General features: G+C 52.3%; 1 protein-coding gene across 4 annotated transcripts in view; it reads right to left on the reverse strand.

Annotated features, from left to right (window-relative positions):
* NBEAL2 (neurobeachin like 2) overlaps window positions 1-25,880 on the reverse strand; it is a 197,528-nt gene that overhangs the window by 118,209 nt on the left and 53,439 nt on the right. For 2 of the 4 annotated variants that reach the window (XR_012644109.1, XM_074985256.1), the window contains exon 2: window positions 4,604-4,692. Coding sequence is in view for 3 of the 4 variants with exons in the window: in XM_074985256.1 (XP_074841357.1) it covers window positions 4,604-4,692 (89 nt within the window). In the remaining variant the exon portion in view is untranslated. Of the gene's footprint in view, window positions 1-4,603; window positions 4,693-16,218; window positions 16,325-19,920; window positions 19,946-25,880 lie in introns of those variants that run through there. The other 2 variants (XM_074985259.1, XM_074985258.1) reach the window with 2 other exon arrangements.

The following is a 25,880-nucleotide window of genomic DNA, read 5'->3' on the forward strand; positions in this document are numbered from 1 at the left end:
ATCACCTTTCCTCCAGAGAGCTGCCCCAGCCAAAGGCTGCGGCACCAGAGCCCTTTGAGGAGCCTTGCCCCATACTAGTGAGTTCCTATCATGAGTGTGGCTCGGTAAGCTGAGGCTCTTGCCTCTGGAAAGACCTGATGCAGCGGAAGAGTCACTGTGAGCCTTTGAGACACGTGAGAAAAGCTGCCAGGAAGCATGGGACCAGGAGGCATGACAGGAGTCTCGCCACAAGGGAGGCTCTCTCTTGACTGGCTGGTTCTTACTCACATGTTCTGTGTCTAACTGATCAGCACAAGCGGGGTCAGGCAGGACTTTCCCCTCAGGTTAGACTGGCAGTGGCAGCAGGAATTTTCCACTTTCCTCTGCAGCGTGTGGGTGAAGGCCACTTGCCAGGAGCAACGGCTGTATCGTTTTCCAGACGTGGCAGCGGTGTCTCTCAATCCTCCCTCCTCTGCACTTGCATAATAGCTTCACCTTCCAGGGGCTGTGATGCTTGGATCCAGCCAAAGTTGGTGAGTTTAGAGCATGGGTGCTGGTGGCTGGCGAGACACAGGAGATCCCTTCCACCCTGAAACTCCACGACCAAGCCTTTCTTCTGTTCTCCCCCCACTATAGCCGGACAGGTTGTCTGTCCTGCAGCTTGCACAAGGAAACAGAACTGACAGCTACCCTGATGTAAAGGAAGTGTCAACGTTTATCTCAGATGGAAAGGTCCTTGCTGTCACTGCTGCTCCACAGACTGAACAGAGCAGTCGGCTCTCTACTGTCCTGCCCCACCCTGGCAAGAGAGGAGGGAAACCACCAGGAAATTGCACTGCTGTTTGACGGAGACAGGGACGGATTGTTCCCCTGCAGCGAGCGGACAAAACGTTGCAGGGGGGTGTGGAAATAGACACTCTGCCTGTGCTAACCACAGACAGAGGGAGATGGAGGAGCAGCCACAGCACAATCTGAAACCTGGAAGCAAAGGTTTCTGCAAATGGCTGTTTGGAGTTCAGCCACCCAGTGCCAAAGCAGTCAATTTCGCCCAGAACAGGAATCTGGAAGGTCCAATTGTGGTCCCCTGCCATAATCTGCACTGACATTAGCTAGGCTAATAGTTAGCCCTGTATCAATCCACATGCTTCAGGGCATAAAACTCACCACCAAACTGGGTCAGGAAGGACTCAGTCATACTAAAAACAGGGTTGCTTAATCAGTCAGATGCATTATGGGCCTTGCTCTGAGTCACCCTACTGATTTCAATAGGGACCACAGAGGGCTAGCATCTTTCAGGGTCAGGTTCGGTACTGCGTGAAGGTGGTTGAGGACTTCCTGTCAAACATCTGCCTAAATGGGGGAAAGGAGGGGTGGAAGCGTGAGAAGAATTTCATCTGAAAGAAAACCCCCAACAAGCACAGAATCTGGTTTTACTGCATCAGAGCTGGCCAGAGCCTTACCAAGGAGTGAACATAATCCTCAGTTACTGTCAGGTGGTCTAATGGGCAGAACTCCTGCTGATGGGCAGAACTCCTGCTGACCTGCCAGGGATTTCTTCCAGATCCTTTTGCAGGAAATTTCCTGATCTCAAAGCCAGCAGCAGTCCCCACCCACCTCATGCTCCTGCCATAGCTGGCCAACAGAACAAGGAAGCTAGAGAGTCCAGATTTTAGCCTCCTACGATGAGTATGTTCAAACCGACCAGAGGTATCAAGGCAGGAGAGCATGAGAACTTTGGCATTCAAACAGAGAGGACCCTCTGGAGCAGTTTTCCCTGAAAGCGGAGTGCTTGAACAGCCATCCAACTGATTCAGCAGCATGTGTTTCTGTGGGTGGTGCACATCTGAACATGCCTTGGTGCACAGAACAAAATTTATTCCACCCACGGGGTTGATAAAAATTAGAGGGAACTCTGCTCTGGAGGTACACTCAGAGGGGTCCATGCGAGAAGATAGGAACTCACCCACCAGCCACATGGGCAGGAGTCCAAGGACCTAGGACCCTCCAGAGCCTGATATTTTCTCCTCGATTCAACAGAGGCAGGTGCTGAATCAAAGGTTTTAGATCTGCTGGTGGTTGGATAGAGAACTCCAGGGAAAGGCCAAACCAGAGCAGGGATGGCTGGCAGCCTGAGCAACCACCAGCTGCATAATGAAGCCAATGACCAGCAGAGTCTCCTGCCCACCCTTCCCGAGCACAGCATGCCCCAAATCCAATCCCGCCCTTCCCAGCAGCAAGTTAGCAAACGAGAAGATAGGTCTGAGGGTGCACCGTGAAATATTTCACCAGGCACAACTACAGGTGTGTTCTGCCAGTGACCAAGGCCGGACGACGAGCCGCCATCAATAGCAGTTTAGGATAGCTGCTGGTTGATAGGGCTGGATCGGTGCTAAGTGCAGTTACGACGATTACGGGGCATGAGAAACTAAGTGGATATTTGGAGCCTGGCTTTCCTTCTGCCTGGAGCCATCCAGATTGGGCTGCATTTCATTAGGCTTCTCTCCAGACACGGGAATAACCAGGGGCCAAGACTAGAATGGCTGGGGGCCAGGGCAGAGTTGCATCGGCATGCAGGATGTCTGCACGCAATGGCGCTCAAAGGGGAAAAACGCTTTCAGAGCTGGAGTCGCCTGCACTGTGTCTGGCCACGGATCCTGCAGCGGAAAATCATCTACACGCTGTACATCCCGGCCCCTCCTGCAGAACGCAAGCAACAGCAGACATGGGATTTCGGGGAACTGTGGTAAGCGCCCCATGCCTCCAGCCCGCTGTCCCCAGCTGTCTATTCCCCAGCAGAGAACCACTCCGCGATTGGCTTCTGCCTCTGTGGACGGCTCTCCATTGGACAGAATTGCATTCGCAAGAGGTTTTCCAGAATGGGCCCTAGCCAAGTCTACCTCCCCCATAGGCAGTGAGCTTGGAAGGACACCATGATGCGCACAGAAAGATCTTCTCCGGAATGAGCAGTCAAGTCGCACGCCCCGCACGTCCCATCTAGGGAGGAGATGACTCCTGCGGGAGGGATGATGGAGAACAGGCAAGGAAACAAACACAGCCAGGCACGACACCTGGGGACACGCTCACTTCCCTGGGGGCTTCTGGGGAACAGCAGCCAGCTGTGAAGCGGCAGAGTAACGTCCACTCCTGTGAATCCTTGTTAGATTCATATTCTTGCAAGATCCTTGGGGCAGGAACCTCCCTTCCAGGTAATGCACTGAACACAATGTTGTCCCCTTGTTAATATCCAGAACCATGGGGCAAAAGTCAAGGTCCTCTTCCTTCTGGAGAAGGGCTGCCTGCACCCTCAGGTGGAGGGGGACTCGAAGCAAGATATGGCTAACTCTTGGGACTGAAGATTAGCTACAGTATCAGTCAACTCCCAGGTGATGGACCCAGCCTGAGCAGGTGGCTCAAGCATCATGGCTACTTGGTTTCATGCTGGCAGCAAGGGATTATTTACTCACTTGTTCCCATAAGACAAGAACTAGGGGGCCACTGAATGAAATTAATAGGCAGCCAGTTTAGAAAACAAAGTTTTCCTTCACATGCCACACAGCCAGCCCATGGAACTCATTGCCACAGTGAAGACCAAGACTTCAACTGGGTTCAAAAAAGAGCGAGGTACGTTCATGGAGAACAGGTCCATCGATGGCTGTTAGCCAGGATGGGTAGGGATGGTGTTCCTGGCCTCTGTCAGAAGCTGGGAATGGGAGACAGGGGATGGATCACCTGATGATTCCCTGTTCTGTTCACTCCCTCTGAGGCATCTGGCATTGGCCACTGTTGAGAAACAGGATGCCGAGCTAGGTGGACTTTGGGTGTGATCCAGTGTGGCTGTTCTTATGGGTATGGGGGTCTCTGTGTGGGCCCTGGAAGGACCTGAAGTACAGCCTTCATACCTCTAACCCCAAGTGACACTGACACTGAGAACATGGTGCCTAACAGAAACCAGCTAAAATCTGAACAGCCCCTGGGAGATGACCCTCTCTCCCCTGGTGGTGGTCAGTCTAGGACAAAGCCAAGGCACATTGGAATGGACAGTGCAGGGGAACAGACCTGTTGAGACCTGGAGCGCCGCCCGCCGTGCTGTGTGAGGTTTCTTTTCACTGACTGCTCTTTGTTTCATTTTAAGGGCTGGAAGAGACTGTTCTAATCAACTCATCTGACCTCCCACCTAGCAGGCAAGAGAACGCCAGCTCAGCTTCCTGCCCTCCCTTGCCTCTGGGTCAGCAAGAGGTTAATTTAAGATGATGTCAGAATCTTCCACCACCCACAGTCAGTTACCCTGGCCGCTGAAAAGAGCAAGACTTGTCATCAGGCTGAACTGGTCTGGCTCTGCATCTCAGCCAGTGGCTCTCATTATCTGTGGGTGTTCAGAGGCGTCTCCAGAAAAGCTACTGGTCTGGAGTCATTGGGCCAGCACTCAGCTCAGAGGGGTTTGAAGGAAAACACCAGCTAGTGACCTGAAAACCCTTGAGGCAGATAAACCAGTGCAGCCAGCTCAGGGGAGAACCAGCCAGCTTGGCTTTCAATTCCCCATGTGACTGTCAAGTGTTTCCACAAAGCAGAAAGACCCCCAGTGTAGCCCCCAGCCCAGCGTCCAGGGAAGGGGAGATGCACGCACCTTCTCGGCTCCAGAGACTGCACTGCAATGATCTTTTCAAAGTTCATGACAAAGGCCTCCAGCCACTGCTGCAGGTAGGTCAAGTCTTTCTGAAAGACAAAGCCGGAACATGGTAAGAAGTCAGGTGTAAATATAAACCCAATGTACGTCCCACCCCCACCGCTGTTTGCTGAAGGGCCCGAATTAGAACCTTCTGGTCTGAACGTCCTCAAACTTGGGGGTGGGGAAGCTAGAAACAGGCACTTCCAGATTCAAGCTTCCCCCACATGACTGATGGATGAAAGCACAGGATAGGTAGCGCCGCAGGATCCAGGATAAATTCCTTGAGGACATGCAAGAAGGTCACACAGTCCGGGTCAGACCGATGTCCAGGTTTGGGGTCGTGAAGGAACTGCCCCCACCCAAGAGATGGCAGAAACTCTTCTCTGAAGTCTGGGGTGCAGCACGCCCACAAGGGGGGGGCTGGGCAGATCTCACACTGCATCAGCTCCCTGCACGGGTGCCAGTTCCCCTGTTCTCTGCCTGAGAACTGTCCCCTTTCCCTGCTAAGGGGTGACACGCTGGGGTCTATCTGGAGCCTTTGGGTTCCATATGGGGGGAAGAGGTGTGGGATTTCGTGGCTGTAATACACAGGTGATCAGAGCGGATGATTTAATGGTCCTGTCAAGCTTTAAAAGCTACGAAACCAGCAAAGCCAGGACACCCTTCGCTCCGCACCCCCCACCCCCAAGTTACAGCCAGAGCCCTAGACAATGGTGTCGGTGCGAGAGCTCACACCTGGGGCCCTTTCAGAAGCTGTGTCTCCCTGACCTCCAAAAGGGGAGGGGATGTAGGACCCCTGCTCACAGCAAGTCCAGGTGCAGCCTGATTGCCGGGGTACCAAGCGGCCGACAAGTCCCAACAAACATTGCAGTGTGGCTCAGCAACCTTTCGCCCTGAGGTTCTTCTACATTTCAAATCCTGCCTGTCCTGGCATGGCCCTGGGGACTGGCCCCGCAGCAGCACAGGGTTCGACGTGCCAGCTGCCAATACAAGCACCGAGCTGGGCTGCACTCACGGGGGGAAGCCTGAAACGCTACCCACGCACAAATCCCACGAGCGCCAGCGCTCCGAGCAGCTCCCCTTCCCTCGCTGGGAGCAGCTCTGCTAACCCTCGCTGCATGGAGCTCCTCCAGCATGGGGTGCTGCTATGTGCCACCCTGGACAGGAGCCTGCAGCTCTGCTTGATGGCAAACCGGGAGCAAGCCCCACGCCACCCCAGAGCTCCTCCTGCAGTGCCCAGAAACCCCTAACGAAGGGGAAAGCAGCTCACAGGGGATACAGCCAACGCTCCCCACTGGTTTCTTCCATCGGTATGCGGAATAAGTTTTGTCACATGCACCAAGGCTTGCCCCGATGTGCACCACCAATAGAAACAGGCTCCTGGTTGTGGGTGCCCTGCAGCATTTGGATCTCTCCTGGACGTCTGCCCAAGAGCTCAGCTTACAGGGAACACTGACTGCCGCTCACTTGAGATCTGGGGCATGAAGACCAGGTCGGCTGAAAAGTCACACGATCAGCAGGCATCTCAGTCCACAAATCCAAGAGGGGAGCTCGCCTCGTATACTGCAGCCAATCAGCAGCAGGCCTGGAAAGCCCCCCCCGCCCCCCCCATCTGCTGTCAGCAAGGCTGGCTTAGCCCTGCATGGCTCAAAGATGCACGAGGAGCTCCAGAGGGCCCCATCTGCTCGACAGAAGATCCCCCACCCCCCCAGCAGCATTGGTTAAACACGCCCTCGCCGCCTCAGGGCAACGTTGCACACAGCTTGGCTGCTGTCCTCCACCCCAGAGCGGGCTGCACCTCAGCAGCGCTGCGCCCCCAGTTTGCAGAGCACAAGGCCAGATTTCAAAACAGACGCCCTGCAAGTTGTGCAACACGGTTATGATGACACCCGCTTTGCTGAACGGCCCCACGATGAGATGGGAGCGCTCTGCCTTCTGCAGCCCTTGCCCTTCGAGCAGTGCAGACAGCAAGCTGGTGAAGCAGGATCCGGCCTATTCCCCGTCTCCTACATGTGGGCTTCCTCTTCACCCAATATCAAGCTCTCAAGGGCCGGGGGCACATCTCATGTCCGCCTTACAAAGCGCCATTGGTTGACAGCCCAGTACTGTGTGAATGTTTAAATCAACTCACTTCAACAACCTGCCCCCCACCAAAACAAACCCAACAAAGTTTCACGAAAGCTCATCACCGAATAAATGATTCTGTTAGTCTTTAAAGTGCTACTGGACTGCTTTTTTTGTTTTGATAATATCTAGACTAGCACAGCTTTTTCTCTGTTACTATTCAACGCGCAAGGCTCTTCAGGTACAGGAAGCCCATAACCAAAGGGAAAGCAGATTAAAAGGATGCAGCTGACGTTCTCCAATTTTTTCCACCCATGTGTGGAATAAACTTTGTTATGTGCACCAAGGGATGTGCAAATATGCACCACCGGTAGAAACACACATTGCCAAGGCGGTAGTAGAACTGCAAATTCAGGGTCCGCCATAAGTTGATAGCCAGTTAAAACCCTCATAGGAGGTTCCACTCATGCCCTCTAGCTGAGGGCAGGGTGCAGAGAAGTGTTCCCTGTAAGCTAAGCAGTTGGGTGGCTGTCCGGGAGAGAGTAACATGTCCCTAGAAGAACGCCCACAGCTGGCAGCATGTGTCTTATGGTGGTGCACATGCACACAGCTGCACATGCACATAAAATTTATTCTGCACCTGGATGGAAAAATGCGAGAAAACGTTGGTACGGGGGAATACTGCTAACATTCATGCGAAATGGCCAAGTGACAGTCAGTACAGAGTCTGCTGCAGCGTACTGCATCACAAGCTGCGCCAAAGACCAGCCAATCATCCAAACGGGAGAGCAGACACCACACTCCAGGGACGTCAGAGAGCTTTTGCGCCTTCACTTTTGTGGCCTGCTGCCAGCGAACACCAGGAAAGAAGCAGAGACCGAGAAGGTGGGCCAGGTCCTCTCTTTGATTGCACCTGCTTCTGGGGGGCTACGCTCCTACAGAGACTGCCACCTGACCTCAAGAGCATGCTCACCAGCAGCCACACACACCACACCACAGAAAAACAAACCCAGGAACTGATCCTGGCAACACACCCCATTGCCCGCTCTGTCCATATACCTATACTAGAGACAACATCACTGGGAACTGGAACATACATAAACTGATAGGGGAAAACTTTAACCTCCCTGGACATTCAACCCATACTTTCTCCATTATAGTTGTCTGAGGAACTCTAACCCACTCATGATTTTTAATTGATTAAGCCCCATAGGAACCTTGGGAAGTATGTTGAAATAGCCCCATTTCATAGATAGGAAACTTGAGGCACAAAGAGATTAAGCAGTCTGCTCAAGGTCACCCAAAGAGTCAGTGGCAAAGACGGAATGTTTTACCTAGAGGGATGGTCAAATCTCCATCCCTAGAGGTTTTTAAGTCATGGCTTGATAAAGTCCTGGCTGGGATGATTTTGTTAGGGGAGATCCTGCTTTAGGGCAGGCGGTTGGACTAGATGACCTCCTAAGGTCCCTTCCAGCCCTAGGATTCTATGAGTCTGAGACACATTCAACCAAGGATTTGAAAGTAGCTGTTCTCGACAAAAGGATTTTACTACAAGATTATAGACATTTGAACTGGAATTCATTTGCAAGTTTGACACATTAAACCTGGAGCATAATACCACCCTGTACCGTAAACCCACTGACTGCTACGCCTACCTTCATGCCTCCAGCTTCCATCCCAGACACACCACACGGTCCATTGTCTACAGCCAAGCACTAAGATATAACCGCATTTGCTCCAACCGAGACAAAACACCTACAGGATCTCTACCAAGGATTCTTGAAACTGCAATACCCACATGAGGAAGCGAAAAAACAGATCAACAGAGCCAGACGTGTGCCATGAAGCCTCTTGCTACAGGACAAGCCCAAGAGAGAAACCAACAGAACACCACTAGCCATCACCTACAGTCCTCAGCTAAAACCTCTACAGCGCATCATCAGGGATTTACAACCCATCCTGGACAATGATCCCCCACTTTCCCAGGCCTTGGGAGGCAGACCAGTCCTTGCCCACAGACAACCTGCCAACCTGAAGCAAATCCTAACCAGCAACTATACACCGCACCACAGTCACTCTAACTCAGGGACCCATCCATGCAACAAACCTCGTTGCCAGCTCTGCTCACATATCCACACCAGCAACACCATTACAGGACCTAACCAATCAGCCACACCATCGTGGGTTCATTCAGCTGCACATCTACCAATATAATTTATGCCATCATGTGCCAGCAATGCCCCTCTGCTATGTACATCGGACAAACTGGACAGTCTCTACGGAAAAGAATAAATGCACAGATATCAGAAATGGCAATATACAAAAACCCATAGGAGAGCACTTCAATCTCGCAGGCCACACAGTAGCAGACTCAAAAGTAGCTATCCTACAGCAAAGAAACTTCAGGACCAGATTTCAAAGAGAAGTTTCTGAGCTACAATTCATCTGCAAATTCGACACCCTCAGCTCAGGCTTAAACAAAGACTGCGAATGGCTGGCTAAATACAGAAGCAGCTTCCCCTCCCTTGGTGTTCACACCTCCAGATCAACTGCTGGTAGTAAGCCTCACCCTTCCTGACTGAGCTAACCTTGTTATCCCCAGCCTCGCTCTGGCTTATTTATACCTGGCCCTGCAGATTTCCCAGACCAGCATTTGATGAAGTGAGTCTGTGCTCACGAAAGCTCATGCTCAAAACTTTTCTGTTAGTCTATAAGGTGCCACAGGACCCTTCATTGCTGGAGCTTAACAGAGATCTCAATTATCTTATTCATTACATGGGCCCTTCTCCACCTTTGATATTTGCAGGAACGTCTCCAGCCCACTTAATTTACTTGTTCCACTGGTCCTATGACAGATGACCCCCTACTCCTTTTCTTTACCCCTTCCCTCCCAACCACTGTATAAACCCGGGATTCTTATCTACTACTCCGATCTGAACATCTGAAGAACTAAGAGGTTTGCTCTTCATTCTTAGTTGCTTGTCTTTTAAGGTGCTACAGACCTGCTTGTTTTTTCTGTGGGTGAGAGAGAGAGATGGGCTTTCAAGTCCAGGCAAAACAGGGGTCACCACTCAATACGAGACAGTACAGATGGTTCAACACAAGTAGTTAGCACCTCTTCAAAGGGACCCTTCAGCGTGAATACCTTCATTCTTGTAGTGAGCTGTGACACTCAGGAAGCCCGAAAGTGACATCTCTCCCAACAGATGTATGAGTCAAAAGCATGACACTATTGCAGAAAAAGCTAAGGTGATTCTGGGATGCATTTAGAGGAGCGTTGTGAGCAAGACATGGGAAGTCATTCCGACACTGATTAGACTCCAGTTGGAATAGTGTGTCCAGTTCGGGACCCCATATTTTAGGAATGATGTGGAGAAATCGGACAGGGTCCAGAAAAGAGCAACAAAGGTCAGAAAATAGGACTTATGAGAGAAGATGAAAGGAATTAGGTTTGCTTCGTTTAGAAGAGAGAAGGCTGAGGGGGTCATGATGGCAGTTTTCCTGTACCTAAAAGGGTGTAACAAAAAAGAGGGGGAAAAATTATTTTCCTTAGCCTCTGAGGCTAGAACAAGCAGCAATGGGCTTACACTGCAGCAAGGGAAGTTTAGGTTGGACATTAGGAAAACATTCCTGTCAGTGTGCTTATAAATTGCTTAGGATGGCTGTGGAATCTCCACCTTTGGAGCTACTACAGAACAGGTGAGATAAATATCTAACAAGGATGATCTAGATGGTGCTTGGTCCTGCCATGAGGGCAGGGAACTGGACTTGATGACCTCCTGAGGTCTCTTCCAGTCCTAGCATTCTATATTAATCCAACCAAACACAGAACCTCGGGAGAGACATGGTGGGGGAGAGGTACTCAATGCCCTTTGGGTCTTCCTGCTTTGCTGGATGATTTCCGAGCCTTTAGGTCACACTGCCAAGCTTTGTGCTGCAACCACAAGGGCTGTATGCTTCTTCCAGAAGCTGAGTGTGCTGTGTAACAACAAGACTCCAGGAGCTGGTGCTATACAGAAAGCCACAAGCAGAGTGCCAGCTGGCAAAGGAGCCAGTGACAGCAATGAGAACTGCATTCTAAGGAAGCGGAACCCTCTTCCCCTGTTCTTTATGAGACCAGCTGCCCATAAGAGCCTCATGGGACGGGGGGAAGGCCCATGCTAGTCTCTGCCTGGCAAACAAGCCAAAAGAAAGGAACTGAACTGTCAAGACAGGCTGGTGGTACATGCAGAAGAACCGTCCCAGGTCAATCAAAGGAAACGTTCCCTCTAATTCTCTCCAATCATATGCAGAATAAATGTTGTTATATGCGCTGAGGCTGTGTGCACCACCACTCGGCTTACAGAGAACGCTGCCCATGGGGGCCACACCCAGAACCGCTGATGGAGCATAAGCACCAGACGTGCAGGTCCAGAGGCAGCAGGAGATTCCATCCCTGTGATGAAACAGACACAGGCCCACACTGGGAGCCTGTAAAGCCAGGGTCACAGTGCAACACCCATGGGCTGGCACACGTCCTGGCAGGCTCTGCAGTGCAGCCGGGGGCTGCTCCCCCAGGCTCAGTGCAGAGACGTGACCCCAGCCCAGCTCGTGGGCTGCTCTAACTCATGCCAGCTGTCTATGGGCCCAAGGGACCCCATGCCCGCTAAAGAGCACCACAGCTCCCTGAGCTCCGGACACTCCCACACACCACACTGACCATGGGGAATTCCCCCCGCTGAGCTCTGCTCCATTCGTGCTGTCCAAGCAGCACAGAGCATCGGGCCTGGCAGAGAACTGGTCGTCCCCGCTTGGCTCCACCACTGCAGTGGTCAGTTCAGTCCCACACTCTGAGCCCAGGGCAGAATTCAGAGACAGACACCCGCACATGCATGCACTAGCCAATCACACCCAAGAGCACAGCACCAGGCGCTTGGCAATCCAGCCCTTCCCCAAGAGCCACTCTCCCAGGAGAGCTGGACATCTGAGACCACCGCTCCATTTCACAGAATGATAGAACAATAGAGCTGGAAGAGACCCAAAAAAGCCATTGAGTCCAGCCCCTGCTCCAAGCAGGACCAAACCCATCAGACCAGCCCACCCAGGGCTTTGTCAAGGTGAGGCTTAAACATCTCCAGGGATGGAGACTCCACTACTCCCCTGGGTAGACCATTCCAATGCTTCACCACCCTCCTGGTGAAAAAGTTTTTCCTAATGTTCAACCTGGACCTTCCCAACCGCCACTTGAGACCATTGTTCCGTGTTCTGCCATCCGTGACCACTGCCTCTCTCCAGCCTCTTTGCAGCCTCCCTTCAGTAAGTTGAAGGCTGTTATCAAGTCCCCCCTCAGTCTTCTCTTCTGCAGACTAAACAGTCCCAATTGCCTCCTGGGAACCTTTCTTCATAGGTCATATGCTCCAGCCACACTGAGCATAACTGGCCACGCTGGCTCAGACCACAGGTCCACCTAGCCCAGCGTCCTGTCGTCCCACAGCATCCAGCACCAGGTATCCCAGAGGGAGTGACCACAACAGAGAATCAAGTGACCCATTCCCTGTCGCCCATTCCCAGCTTCTGACAAACACAGGCTGGGAACACCATCCCTGCCCATCCCAGCTTGTAAGTACCGGCGGACCTGGTCTCCATGCATGTCTCTAGCTCTTTCTTAAATCCTGTTAAACTCCTGCTTTTTGCAACATCCTGCAGCAAGGAGTTCCACAGGCTAACGATGCGCCGTGTGAAGAAAAACTTCCGTTTCTTTGTTTTAAACCACCCACCCATTCATTTCACTGGGTGACCCCTGCTTCTTATGTTACAGGAAGAAGTAAATAACTTTTCCTTATTCACTTTCTCTGCACCCGTCAGGATTTTGCAGCCCGCCATCGTGTCCCCCGACTCTCCTTTTTTCTAGGCTAAAACGTCCGTCTTTTAAATCTCTCTCACCTGGCAGCTGCTCCAAACCCCTCATTGTTTTGTCGCCCATTCCTGAACCTCTCCCAATGCCAATGCTTCCTTCTGTGCACCCTTACTGCTGCCCTGGTCTGGTGCCCATCACCCTGGTATCGAAGTGTTTCCCAGGTGACCACGGGCAGCACTAATCTTCTGCGTGTCTCCTCTCCCTGCTAGTGAATTAAACAAATTAAACAAATTGAACAAATTATAATTTACGTAGAAAAATTGGATGTCTGCAAATCACCAGGGCCTGATGAAATGCATCCTAGAATCCTCAAGGAGCTGACAGAAGAGGTATCTGAGCCTTTAGCAATCATTTTTGGAAAATCGTGGGAGATGGAAGAGATTCCAGAAGACTGGAAAAGGGCAAATATAGTACCCATTTATAAAAAGGGGAACAAGAATAACCCGGGAAACTACAGGCCAGTCAGCTTAACTTCTGTGCCAGGAAAGATAATGGAGCAGGTAATTAAAGAAATCATCTGCAAGCATTTGGAAGGTGGTAAGGTGATAGGGAACAGCCAGCATGGTTTTGTTAAAAACAGATCATGTCAAACCAATCTAATAGCTTTCTTTGATAGAATAATGAGCCTTGTGGATAAGGGAGAAGCGGTGGATGTGGTATACCTAGACTTCAGTAAAGCATTTGACACGGTCTCACATAATGTACTTATCAATAAACTACGCAAATACAACTTAGATGGGGCTACTATAAGGTGGGTGAACAACTGGCTGGATAACCGTACCCAGAGAGTAATTATTAATGGTTTTCAATCCTGGGACTTTTCAGTCTGGAAAAGAGGCGATTGAGGGGTGATATGTTAGAGGTATATAAAATCATGAATGGTGTGGAGAAAGTGAACATAGAAAAATTATTTACCTTTTCCCATAATACAAGAACTAGGGGACACCAAATGAAATTGATGGGTAGTAGGTTCAAAACCAATAAAAGGAAATTTTTCTTCACACAGCGCACAGTCAACCTGTGGAACTCCTTGCCGGAGGAGGCTGTGAAGGCCAGGACTCTATTAGGGTTTAAAAAAGAGCTCAATAAATTTTTGCAGGTTAGGTCCATAAATGGCTATTAGCCAGGGGTAAAGTATGGTGCCCTAGCCTTCAGTACAAGGGCAGGAGATGGATGGCAGGAGATAAATCACTTGATCATTGTCTTCTGTTCTCCTTCTCTGGGGCACCTGGCATTGGCCACTGTCGGCAGACGGGATACTGGGCTGGATGGACCTTTGGTCTGACCCAGTATGGCCATTCTTATGTTCTGCTGGAAAAGTATAACTAGTGGGGTTCCGCAGGGGTCTGTTTTAGGACCGGTTCTGTTCAATATCTTCATTAACGATTTAGATATTGACATAGAAAGCACACTTATTAAGTTTGCAGATGATACCAAGCTGGGAGGGGTTGCAAGTTCTTTGGAGGATAGGGTCATAATTCAAAAGGATCTGGATAAACTGGAGAAATGGGCTGAGGTAAACAGGATGAAGTTTAATAAGGACAAATGCAAAGTGCTCCACTTAGGAAGGAACAATCAGTGTCACACATACAGAATGGGAAAGGACTGCCTAGGAATGAGTACAGCAGAAACAGATCTAGGGGTTATAGTGGACCACAAGTTAAATACGAGTCAACAGTGTGATGCTGTTGCGAAAAAAGCAAACATGATTCTAGGATGCATTAACAGGTGTGTTGTGAACAAAACACGAGAAGTCATTCTCCCGCTCTACTCTGCGCTGGTTAGGCCTCAGCTGGAGTATTGCGTCCAGTTCTGGGCACCGCAGTTCAGGAAGGATGTGGAGAAATTGGAGAGGGTCCAGAGGAGAGCAACGAGAATGATCAAAGGTCTAGAGAACATGACCTATGAAGAAAGGCTGAAAGAATTGGGCTTGTTTAGTTTGGAAAAGAGAAGATCGAGGGGGGACATGATAGCAGTTTCCAGGTATCTAAAAGGGTGTCATAAGGCAGAGGGAGGGAACTTGTTCTTCCTTGCCTCTGAGGATAGAACAAGAGGCAATGGACTGAAATTGCAGCAGGGGAGGTTCAGGTTGGACATTAGGAAAAAGTTCCTAACTGTCAGGGTGCCCAAACACTGGAACGAATTGCCAAGGGAGGTGGTAGAATCTCCATCACTGGAGCTATTTGAGAAGAGGTTAGATACATGGCTTTCAGGGATGGTCTAGAAAGTGCTTGGTCCTGCCATGCGGGCAGGGGGCTGGACTCGATGGCCTCTCGAGGTCCCTTCCAGTCCTACTCTTCTATGATTCTGCGATTCTAGTGCAGGCTCTGCCCCCAGCCTGCCCAGCGGCGTAGGCTTCCCCTCCCCTGACTGAGTGGAAAGTTGCCTTAAAAGCCATCAGAGGCTGGATCTGCCCAATTTCCCCTGGATGCTCCACAGCTGAGCTGCTTCCACTGAGAGGCATCTGCTATTGGTCCCTCGCTCTGTCTCAACTCACCACAGCTCTGCAGCAGAGATAGGCTGATAAGGCAGAACTGCTGCAGGCAGAGGTAGCTGCTTCCCTCATGACAGTCCCAGCTGCGGGGATAGGCGACCAGCTGGAGTTAAGTCTGGAGGGGTGCAGTTTGCTGGGAGGCAAACTAATAGGCTGCTTCTTAGCTCCCATCTAAATCCTGGAGCATGGAAGCCAGGAAGCAAGTCCTTAGAGGCACTGCCTCCTACCCACTGAACACAGCAGGGACTTTCATCAAGCCTCGGTACCAACCAGGGCAGTTCCCAGCACAAGGAACCTCTCCCGGGAAAACCAACCGAGTTCCCCAGGCCTCAGATGGGCTTAAAGGAAAGGAAGACGCGAGGCAGAGTCCCACCCTTATGGAAGAGGCCTAACCTTTCCTGGAGAGCCATCTCCTTTCTGTCAGCTTCTGGATCAGCCTCTAGAACCTTACAGACTCTGAGCTCTGCCACCTCACTCTGCAGGGTGGCAGGAGTCCCGGGAGCAGGGATTTCACTCCTCGTTCCACCCTGCAGCTTTTCAGAGTGCGCCCTGTTTCAGGGCTTTCCCAATGCCCGGTCGAGCCCATTTCCTACCCTAGTGCCACTTCCCTACACCCACTGTTTGTGGCAGGAAGAGATGCCAGGAGTCCAGCCCCATGGACCTCTACCTCGCTCCAAAGGCACATGGCTCCCCTCCCCGTGGGAGTCTAGCAGGCTCTCTGACAGGAAGGCTGATTATTAGACACTTGCAGCAAAAGCGGCTGTCCTCAGAGAGGCCTGATCCTGCCAGCCTCAGAGCGCCAGCAGGGAGAGCACCTGGCTGGATCGGGCTGGGGAAGCGGACCAGGAAAGTCTAACACACACACATCCCACATTCTAGCCTCCCTCCTGCTAGGAGCGATCCATCAATACTCCCCACGCGGCGGAGAGAGCAAGCGACAGCCGTATCAACGGGCTCGTTTTCCACACCCTAGACACGGAACCGGTTTCCTGCAACGTCTCAGCACATCTGCAAGCCCTGGCTCGGAGGCGGTGGCTCACCGGCCCGGCACAGACCTGCCCCCCCATGCAGCATGGCATGCTACCACCTGGGCGCCACTCCGGCTGGCGCCGGTGTTACCTGGCACGCAACGGCCAGTGGTCCTGTCTGACAGCCGGGCAGCTCCATCACTCCCCCAGGGCGAAGTCAGATCCAGAGGCGGGCGCCGGAGGGGGCAGCCCATGCAGCCGACGCGCGGAGAGCGGAGCCGCTGGCTGCGCGTATGGGCCGGCCCCGGGAAGGGGCGGGAGAGGGCGACCGCGGAGAGCAGCACAACAAGAGAGTGACTTAAAAAAAAGCGGTGCGAGGAGAGAGAGTCAGGAAATGCCAAGTCACTAGACGCCTCAGCAACACTTCCTCACGCGATGCCACAGCGGCGGGGGGCGGGCTTGGGCTCCAGGCGGCACCAGCTTCTAACCCTCAGGACTAGCCCTGGCCTGGGAGGAGCGGCTGGTGGGTCTCAGACCAGGTGGCTTCTTGCTTCCCCGCTACGCCCCTGCGGCTATGGAGGCAGATCCAATCCCGAACCAGCTCCACCCGCCTGAGAGGAGCCACTTCAGGGATGGGAGGCCCTCACGGAGGGTTTATTCAGCCCAGATAACCAGAGGCAACTGGTCCCAGAGGGTACCTGACCACCACAGCCCAGACGCCCAGGGCCCTGGCTCCTGCCCTGCAGGGCCCTCTGATCTGCCCGTCCTGCCTCCCCACACAGCTGGGGTGTGAACCTGGAGATGGAGCCCCAGTCCTGAGCTTTGCCCCTCTCGCCTCGCCTGCTCTGCCCATCGGCCGCACTTCTGAGCAGCCGCCCCTTCCGCTTTCCGACTGCCAGAGCCTCGGATGGCGACGCACCTCCATCCTCACCCATCGCCCCTTCCTTCCCCAGGCGCTCTGGCACAGTGCTGTCCCAAACAAAGCACCAACGGGCCCCAGGGCTCTCCTTGGCCACCTTCCAGCCACAAGGACACATGCTGGACAAGCCTGCCCTGGGGAAAGTGATGCTCATGGGCATCCCGACGAGAGCCTGGCCCAAACGCCGGGACACATTGGAGGAGGAGTCACAGCCAACTGACACTTCGCCATTCCATCAAACTATTTCTGGGGCACTCAAGTCCAGCCAGAAGAATCCAGGCGGGAAAGATACCAGGTTCCTATTGGCAAAGGGAGCACAGAAGGGGGACCACATTCAAAGGTGAGCTCCAGATGGCCTGATATGACTTGCTGGAAAAAGCGGGGCAGGAGGATGGCATTTAGAATCACAGAATCCCAGGGCTGGAAGGGACCTCAGGAGGTCACCTACTCCAGCCCCCTGCCTAAAGCAGGATCAACCCCAACTAGATCGTCCCAGCCAGGGCTTTGTCAAGCTGGGACTTGAAAGCCTCTAGGGATGGAGATTCCACCACCCACCTAAGCAACGCATTCCAGTGCTTCACCACCCTCCTGGGGAAAGAAATTTTCCTAATATCCAGCCTAGATCTCCCTGATGGTAACCTGAGACCATTGCGCCTTGTTCTGCCATCCGTCACTACTGAGAACAGCCTCTCTGCATCCTATTTAGAACCCCCTTCAGGGAGTTGAAGGCTGCTATCAAATCGCCCCTCACCCTTCTCTTCTGCAAACTAAACAAGTCAAAATCCCACATCCTCCCCTCATAGGACATGTGCTCCAGCCCCCTCATCATTTTGATTACCCTCCGCTGGACCCTTTCCAATGCATACTCCAGAGGTGGCTTCACCAGTGCCAAGTGAAAGGGAACAACAGCTTCTCTAGATCTTCTGGAAATGCTCCTCCTCACGCCCCCCCCAATATGCCATTAGCTTTCTTGGCTACCATGGCACACTGCTGACTCATATCCAGCCTCTCACCCACTGTAACCCCCAGGTGCTTTTCTGTTGCGCTGCTGCTTAGCCAGTCGGCCTCTAGCCTGTAACAAAGCTTGGGATTCTTCTGCCCTATTTGCAGGCCTTCGCACTTGTCCGTGTTGAACCTCATCCGATTTACATCGAAAGCTTACGGAACGATAGACTTTTCTACAAGTTAGAGCCGTGCAATAGGCTTTCAACGCACCGGGGGAGAATTCCCAACCCAATTCGACAGCAGGCCCTTGTTTTCCGTAGGGCTTTTCTATCTTCCCCCAGTCTGATACACCAATCCTCCGGACTCCTGTAAATAGAGCCATATGCCACTTGCTTCTCACTCTATAAATCAAGGGTGGCCAACCGCTTAGAGATTAAGAGCCCAAACAGCTGTGGATAGATAGATGGCAAAGAGCCGCATCTTATAGATCTATTTTTTTTCCAATCTACCTAAAGATCTATACCTCCAGCTACAGAGAGAGTGCTTTTCCTGCGTCAGCCCTGAGCACCGGCACCTCAGCAGCCCCAGTCACCGGATCCTTGGCTGGGGGACGCTGCCAGCCCCGTTGCTGGAAGTCGACTGGGGGCTGGAGCCCTGCCAGCAGCCCCAGCCACAGGAAGCCCAGTGGGGTGAGGGGTGGGGGTGCCGGGTGAGTACTGGCTCTGCTCTTTAACCAAAAAAAGCACTGTACGTAGATATAGAAAAATACATACACAATATAAGGCTCAATGCCACCCCCCTCCCCCAGAGCCAGGCATCCCCTGCTCCACCCCACCCCTCCCCTCCCCCAGAGCCAGGAACCCCAAGCCCCTCTGCTCCGCCCCTCCCCTCCCCCAGAGCCAGGCACTCCTAATGCCGCCACCTCCCCGCACCCCTAGGCTCAAACCTAATGCTGGCCACTCCCCAAGGCCGCAGCCATCGCTGCCACGTGCTTCTCCCTCCAAGCCCTGTGGCAGGGCGTGTGCACAGAGCCGCAGGGAGCCCTGCTGGTGCGTGGTCCCAAGCAGGAGCCACGCTTCACTGCTCCAAGAGCCGCGGGTTGGCCACCCTGCTATAAAACTCGGCCCCAGAACTGGAGGCCGAAGGAACTCCTGCCAGCACGGCTCAGGCGCCGGGGAGCACGGTAAGGGCCGAGGCTGAGGCCGAAGAGTTCACCGTGTGCCACTTCCTGCTTTGCCCAGCGCCGGAGGAGTGGAGCGCAGATCCCATGGAGGGACCGCAGAGCCTGGGAGCACCCCGATTAAGGGGGACTGATTTGTCCCAGGCCTTCTGCTGCCTACCCGCCCGCCCCTTTCCACCCTCCATTTGCACTGGATTGGCTTCTGGAGATGCTGACTCCCCCTCTTCCAGGAGGAGACGATCTGGCCAGTCCCGGAGCTCAGAACTGGGGCACTGCAGAGACATGGCGCCTGCCTGCATTAAATGGGAGCCGCTGACAGAGGGTTGCGGTGGACCCTCCAGCTCTGGCGCATTTTATGGCGAGACCGGCTGATGTTGTGCACGCTCCGCTCCAGTTTGCGCAGGAATTAATTCATCCTATGGCCGGTGCTAGGCAGGCGGTCAGGGGATCACAGGGGTGTGCTTTGCCCTTACCACTAGACACGGGCGCAACCCGTTGTCAACCACCGCCAAAGTCCGGCTTGTAGGATAGCTCAGAACTCAGGCCCTTCTCAGCCAGGGGAGGGTTCTAAGCCAGCCCAGCTGCTGCGCCAGCCCTACACCTCTCCAGCCAGGCCAGAACACCACTTAATCGCCAGCTGGCAGGTAGAAAGGAAATGAATGACAAACCACCAGCTCCCCCCGGCCCCGCCAGCAACAGGAGGAAGGAGGTGCAGAGGCCCCTGGAAGCGTCCCACTCTGCGGCAAGGAAGGGTTTTGCAATCTCCTCTCTGCTCAGGATATTGGGCAAGAAGAGGTGGTTAAACCAACCTGCCCTGACTGCGCCTGTCCAGGTCCCAAGTTACCATGGCTCACATCTTGCAATGAAGGGGATGCTGGAGGGCAGAATACCTTCGGACCAGCTCCCAGCCTGCTCCTGGCGTGACAGCTGCAGAAAAAGCCAAAGACGAGAAGTAGAATGCAAGATGGGGGGGGGGCCTCTTAGAACACCGACTTGGACCTTAGAACAACAGAGCTGGGCTTACGTAGCATGCACCTTGCTGTTACCAGGTAATAGGATACAGGGTTCAAGTCAGTGGGAAGAGCGGGTGATCAGTAATGAAAGCCTCGCTGGGTGATGGTGGTGAGGAATTTGCAAGGCACTTCTTTTCCATGCAGGATTCACCACACTAGAATTCTGATGCTCATAAATGCAAAGTAATGCACATTGGAAAACATAATCCCACCGAATGGAAATGATGTTAGCGTCAGAGTTCTGGGAGCCACCTCCCCGTCTTGGATCCCACCTCTCATCATGGTTTTTTCTGCTGCCCGGTAGCTATCACCCCGGAAGCAGACGGGGAGCCGGCTCGAAGGTATTCTACCTTCCCTCCGACTCCCCCTCCTTGGCTGCACTGATCAGATGTTAGTGCTCAGATCTCAGAGTTCTCGTCCCGCTGCAAACGCCCGCTCAACGTGCAGCAGCAGTCAAGAAAGTAAACAGTGTTCGGAATCATCTAAGAAGGGACCGAGAACACTCATTTCCTCAGTATAAACCCATGCTACGCCCACATCTGGAATGACGTGTGCAGATGTGCCTGCCTCATCTCAAAGACATCTTCGCATTGGAAAGAATTCAGTAAAGGGCAAGAAAACCGATGAGGGTTGGGGAATGGCTGCCGTATGAGGAGAGGTTACTAAAACGGGGATTCTTCATCTGAGAAAAGAGGAGACTAAGGGAGGGGTATGAGAGAGGCCTGTGAAGCCATGACTGGTGTGGAAAAAGCAAGTGAAGGAGGAGTTAGTTACGCCTTCCCATAGTGCAAAAAGTAGGAGGTCACCAAATGAAATTAACAGGCAGCAGGTTGAAAACAAAGGGAAGTACTTCTACATACAATGCACAGTCAACCTGTGGAACTCCTTGCTGGAGGACGTTGTGAAGCCCAAAGACTTATAACAGCATTCAAAGAGAGCTAGATAAATTTATGGAGGTTAAGTCCATCAATGGCTATCAGCCAGGATGGGTAGGAATGGTGTCCCTTGCCTCTGTCAAAAGCTGGACATGGACAACTGGGGATGGATGGATGACTTGATTGCCTCGTTTTTTTTTTTTTCCCCCATTCCCTTTGGGCCACCTGGCATTGGCCACTGTTGGAAGACAGGATACTGGGCTAGATGGACCTGTGGTCTGACCCAGTCTGGTTATTCTTATTTGGATCAGTCAAGCACTGTTCTGCAGCAGCCAATACATGATGTGAATAAATCCCAGAATGCCCCGGCCAAGGCTGTCCTTAGAATTTATGGGGCCCTATACAGTACTAGTAGACAGGTGCCCCTCTGTTCCCCGGCCTGCAGTCAGGCAATGACGACTTTTTACAGCTGTGATTTCACAATTTTCAGGAACACACAAATGAAATATTTTAAAGCAAATTTTAAACTAAGATCCTGCTTACAACGCAACACGTTCAGAAAACTGACAGTATATACCCGTTAATTGGCTTCATGACCACGTGAATGAGTATTTCATGATTTCAGCGGCCTGCTAACAGGTCTGCTAGAAGGCTATTTCAAGTTAATTAGCTCCTCTCTGCACGAAGATTCACCAGTCTGCTGCAGCAGCCATAAACAGATAGGAAGAGGCAGGACAGGTTGGAAATAAAGACCCAAGGGTGCCTTAAATTTTCAGGTGCCCTATACAACTGTGTATTCTGTGTATGGCCAAGTGAGGATGGTCCTGCCCCTGCCAGCTGTGTAATGCAGCTCCGAGCCTACCTGACCCCTGGGACAAACGCTTTGTGCCCTGAAGCATGAAATTTGACGGATACAGAAGAGCCAGCAGCTAAGCCAGTTTTAAAGATGTCACATTTCATTGGATTAGGGTTACGACCAGGTACAAATGGATCTTTTGTGGCCAGCACAGGTGTGCCTGACAACTTCAGATAGCAATATATTTTTATTCCTGTTGAAATTAAGTTTCCGTCACGGATTCCTCCTTGCTGGGTGTTCTGCTTGCCAGAAGGAGCCCAGCTTGACTCTCTGATCCCAGGCCAAGTCTGCAACTCAAACACCCCAACCCTATGCTGTTTTTAAATCAAGAGCACTTGTTATGGAGTCAAAAAATGCCACGAGCCATTGGTTCAATATCAAAGCTCACCAAAGCAATCAAATCTAAAAGCAGCTGGTTAAGTGCATGTCTGGAGACTCTTGGAAAACAATATTTCTCTATGTAACAGGTGCTGCTTAGGGTAAGCACAAGGCATGTCATAGTGACCCTCATTCGACGGATGGAGACTGAGGCAGAGGTTAGCGTGGCCGAAGATCGCGCAGCGAGTAAGTGGTAGAATCAGACATGACAGCCAGTCCTACTTGCTCTACCCACTAGCCCGCAATCCCTTCCTGAAATTCAAGCAGTAATCTCTTTGGGGTGGGGCATTCGTAGAGCGCCCAGCAGAACGAGGCCCTGGCCTGGCAGGCCTGTTGGTGCTACCCCAACGTGAACGCCAAATAAAGGCTCCTGCTGAAGTAGATCCAATTGGAATAGTCTCTCTCTCTTTCAGGATTTCTTCACAGCAGAGATAGCCCAGCTGACTGGCAACTGGCCCTTCTAACCCAGGCATGAGCAGTCCCACTGCAAAGCCACCCCCCGGCATTCCCACATCCTCACAGGTTCTGCAGCCTCCGTGTGTCTTGCTGGGATTTCTAGGGGCACATCCCATGACTTCAGATTGCATTAAGCTGGGCCGCTTGCTCCATCGATTTGTGGAACCTCCCCCCTTACAAAAAGGGATGTGGAGATGTTGGAGAGAGTCTGGTGGAGGGCAACCAAAATGATTAGGAGGCTGGAGCACATGATTTATTCGGAGAGGATGAAGGATTAGGATTAGTCAGTCTATAGAAGAGAAGTGGGGGGCGATTTTATAGCAGCCTTCAACTCCCTGAAGGGGGGATTACAAAGAGGATGGAGAGAGGCTGCCCTCAGTGGTGGCAGATGACAGAACAAGGAGCAGTAGGCTCAAGTGACAGTGGGAGAGGTCTAGGTTGGATATTAGGAAAAAAGGTTTCCTCAGGAGGGCCGTGAAGCACTGGAATGCGTTACTGAAAGAGGTGGTGGAATCTCCGTCCCTAGAGGTTTTGAGTCCCGGCTTGACATAGTCCTGGCTGGGATGATTTAGTGGGGGTTGATCCTGGTTGAAGCAGGGGGCTGCACTCGATAACCTCCTGAGGTCCCTTCCAGCCCTAGGAGTCACTTATCCTTCTGGGCACCACTGGCAGAAGGCATCAGAGGACTTTCATTCCCCCACATCTCAGAGCTCCCCTGAGTCCCCACGGCGAAGAGGGCTGCTGGTCAGTGGATGTGAAAGCGGCACCTGGGTTGCAACTCGGCTGGGCCAGGCTGAAGGGGTGTGTGTGTGTGTGTGAGAGGAGAAGGGATGGGGTTGCTGGAGTGAGGAGACCCCCTCAGATCAGGGCTGGGGGGCGCGGTGGGGACTAACACCACAGTAAGTGGCTAAATGAGGTCTAAATATGAGCAACCTCCAAGCCACCTCCCCTGTCCTGTCTGTACCAGGACACAGGTAGGTTCCTGAACCTAAGGGGTCAGAGGCTCACTCCTAAGGCATGACTAACAACCAGCAGGCAGCTGCAGCAACAGCTTCCCTGATACGCCCCATCGGGAGTCCCACTCACAGGACGATGGGCGCAGCCACAAATGGGTGTTTCCTGGGAAGGGAAGCCGCAGTGCAAGAAGATGTCACAAGATTTGAATACAGGTGGATAAGGCAGGATGTAACAAGCCCAGTCATCGGAGACAAGGCCTCCGCGGTGGCAGGTCCCAGATCCTCAGCTCTCAGCGTCTGGTCAGACGAGCCTTTCGCTGCTTGGCTCAGGCCCTGGAGTTTTGACAGAGTTGGTTTGGACGCAGGTGCTTAACCCAGCTGAGCCTGCTCATTCATTCCACAAGGCAGCTGCGATTCTCGGCAGAGCCAGACAGGGGTGAGGGAAGCACGGAGCAATCAACTGCCTGAGAGCTCTGTCCACGGCCAGGGAGAGTTTTTAACATGTCAGTCTGATTTAGAGGCCAAACAAGCCAGATAGTCCATGGGGGTCAGCACAGCCTAGTGCACAGAGCACTGGGGCACAAGATACTTGAAATCTATTGTGGTTCGACCTCTCCCTCTTAGGTCATCTTGGGCAAGTCACTTCCTTGCCCTGCGCCTCAGTTTCCCTATCTGTCAGATCGAGATGAAGATACCAGCCCTTGCGAAGTGCTTGGAGGTCTCCGCGTAAAAAGCGACAGGCAAGAGCAAGATATTTATTACTATACCATTGGGGAGTGGGGATCACACAAGTCAGGCGGCAGTACAATGGGTCTGTCTCGAGTTGGTGGCCCTTGAGCAAACTACCAGTCTGGACGCTACACAAACATCTGTGCTTTTACCCTCATGCCATCGTTGGCACTCAGATGGGGTGAGGACAGGACCACTCTAGTCCAGACAAACCTCAGGAGAAGGGCAGCACGATGCTACCTGGGGAGCGCCAGGGTCAAGTGCCGTCGTGGGTCCCAAGAGGAACCAGCATGGTTAGCGGCACTGGTGGCCGATGGACGCTGTATTGCTCCGAACTGATACTAGCCCATTTGGTTGGCCTCGGGGGCTCCAGAAGTTCAAAGCAGGTGATGGAGCAATGGAAATGGACATCAGCTGAAGACCTTTGGTCTTTTGACAAAGCCTCCAGGTCAGGCAGAAGAGCTGGCACATGCTGCAAGTTCTACACCACAGCCGCATTTATTCAGGGTTCTTTTCTTCTGCAAGATAAATGAGGGGTGCTGCTGACCACCTGGGCGCTTATTCTAAGCACCCGCTTCTTGCTCTTCTAGTGTCACGGTCACAGTGTTCAACAGTACCTATAGTTGCTTTGTGCTGCCTTTCAAGAAAGATCCCCCTTTACCTAGGCACCCTCTCCCGCCACAATCTTCCAAAACCGGTCATCTCCTCTGAACACACTCAGCAGCCGGGCACAGCTCAGGGCCTCCAGCCAACAACTGGCCTCCAGGCAGGAATCCCTGGTGAGAGTCTCTGGCCTGTGTTATCCAGCAGGTTATCCTCTTGAGATGAAGCCAGCCCCTTCTCCCCTTGCAACCCAAGACGACAGAGTCATGACCACCCACATTCTCAATACAATCAGATCCTGAAGGCGTATCAAACCCAAGGGCAGGAGTCGGCAACCAAAAGAGCAAGGGGAGACGTTTCTGAAGTTGGTAAAAACTCAGTCATACGAGACCTGCAAGGCTTGTGAACATGAGACAGTTCTTAATAAATAAGGTCAAACCGTACTCTTTGTAACCCCCAATTTAAGGGCAGCGCACACACAATGATTTGCAATGTGATACATGTTTACTGCAGGAGGTTCACAAACATTTCACATATTCTATTTCCTCACACTTTACACGTGTGTTTGTACCACTGTCTTCCTGACTTGCACTTCCAAACCCACTTTAATTATCGTTTCATTTCAATTTCCTTTCTTAAAATGAGTGTTGCTCTCCACAGCAGGAATGCCCCGAGCTTCCTTTTCCTTTTCAAAATCAAGACTTTATTAGCGACATGATCAAAACACAGATACGGGATCAGATCCCATGACGCACAGCCTGTATTAGAGGGGGAGTTATCCAATGTTTCAAGATCACATCTTGTTTGCTACTGAGATATGAGTTGTTCACTACTGGGCTTTTGGACGTTCACCGTTTATCAAAAATAACCTGCAGGGTTTTTTTGCCTTTTTTTTTTTTTTTT

Source organism: Carettochelys insculpta, chromosome 2 (assembly GCF_033958435.1).
Source record: "Carettochelys insculpta isolate YL-2023 chromosome 2, ASM3395843v1, whole genome shotgun sequence".
NCBI classification, from domain to species: domain Eukaryota; kingdom Metazoa; phylum Chordata; order Testudines; family Carettochelyidae; genus Carettochelys; species Carettochelys insculpta.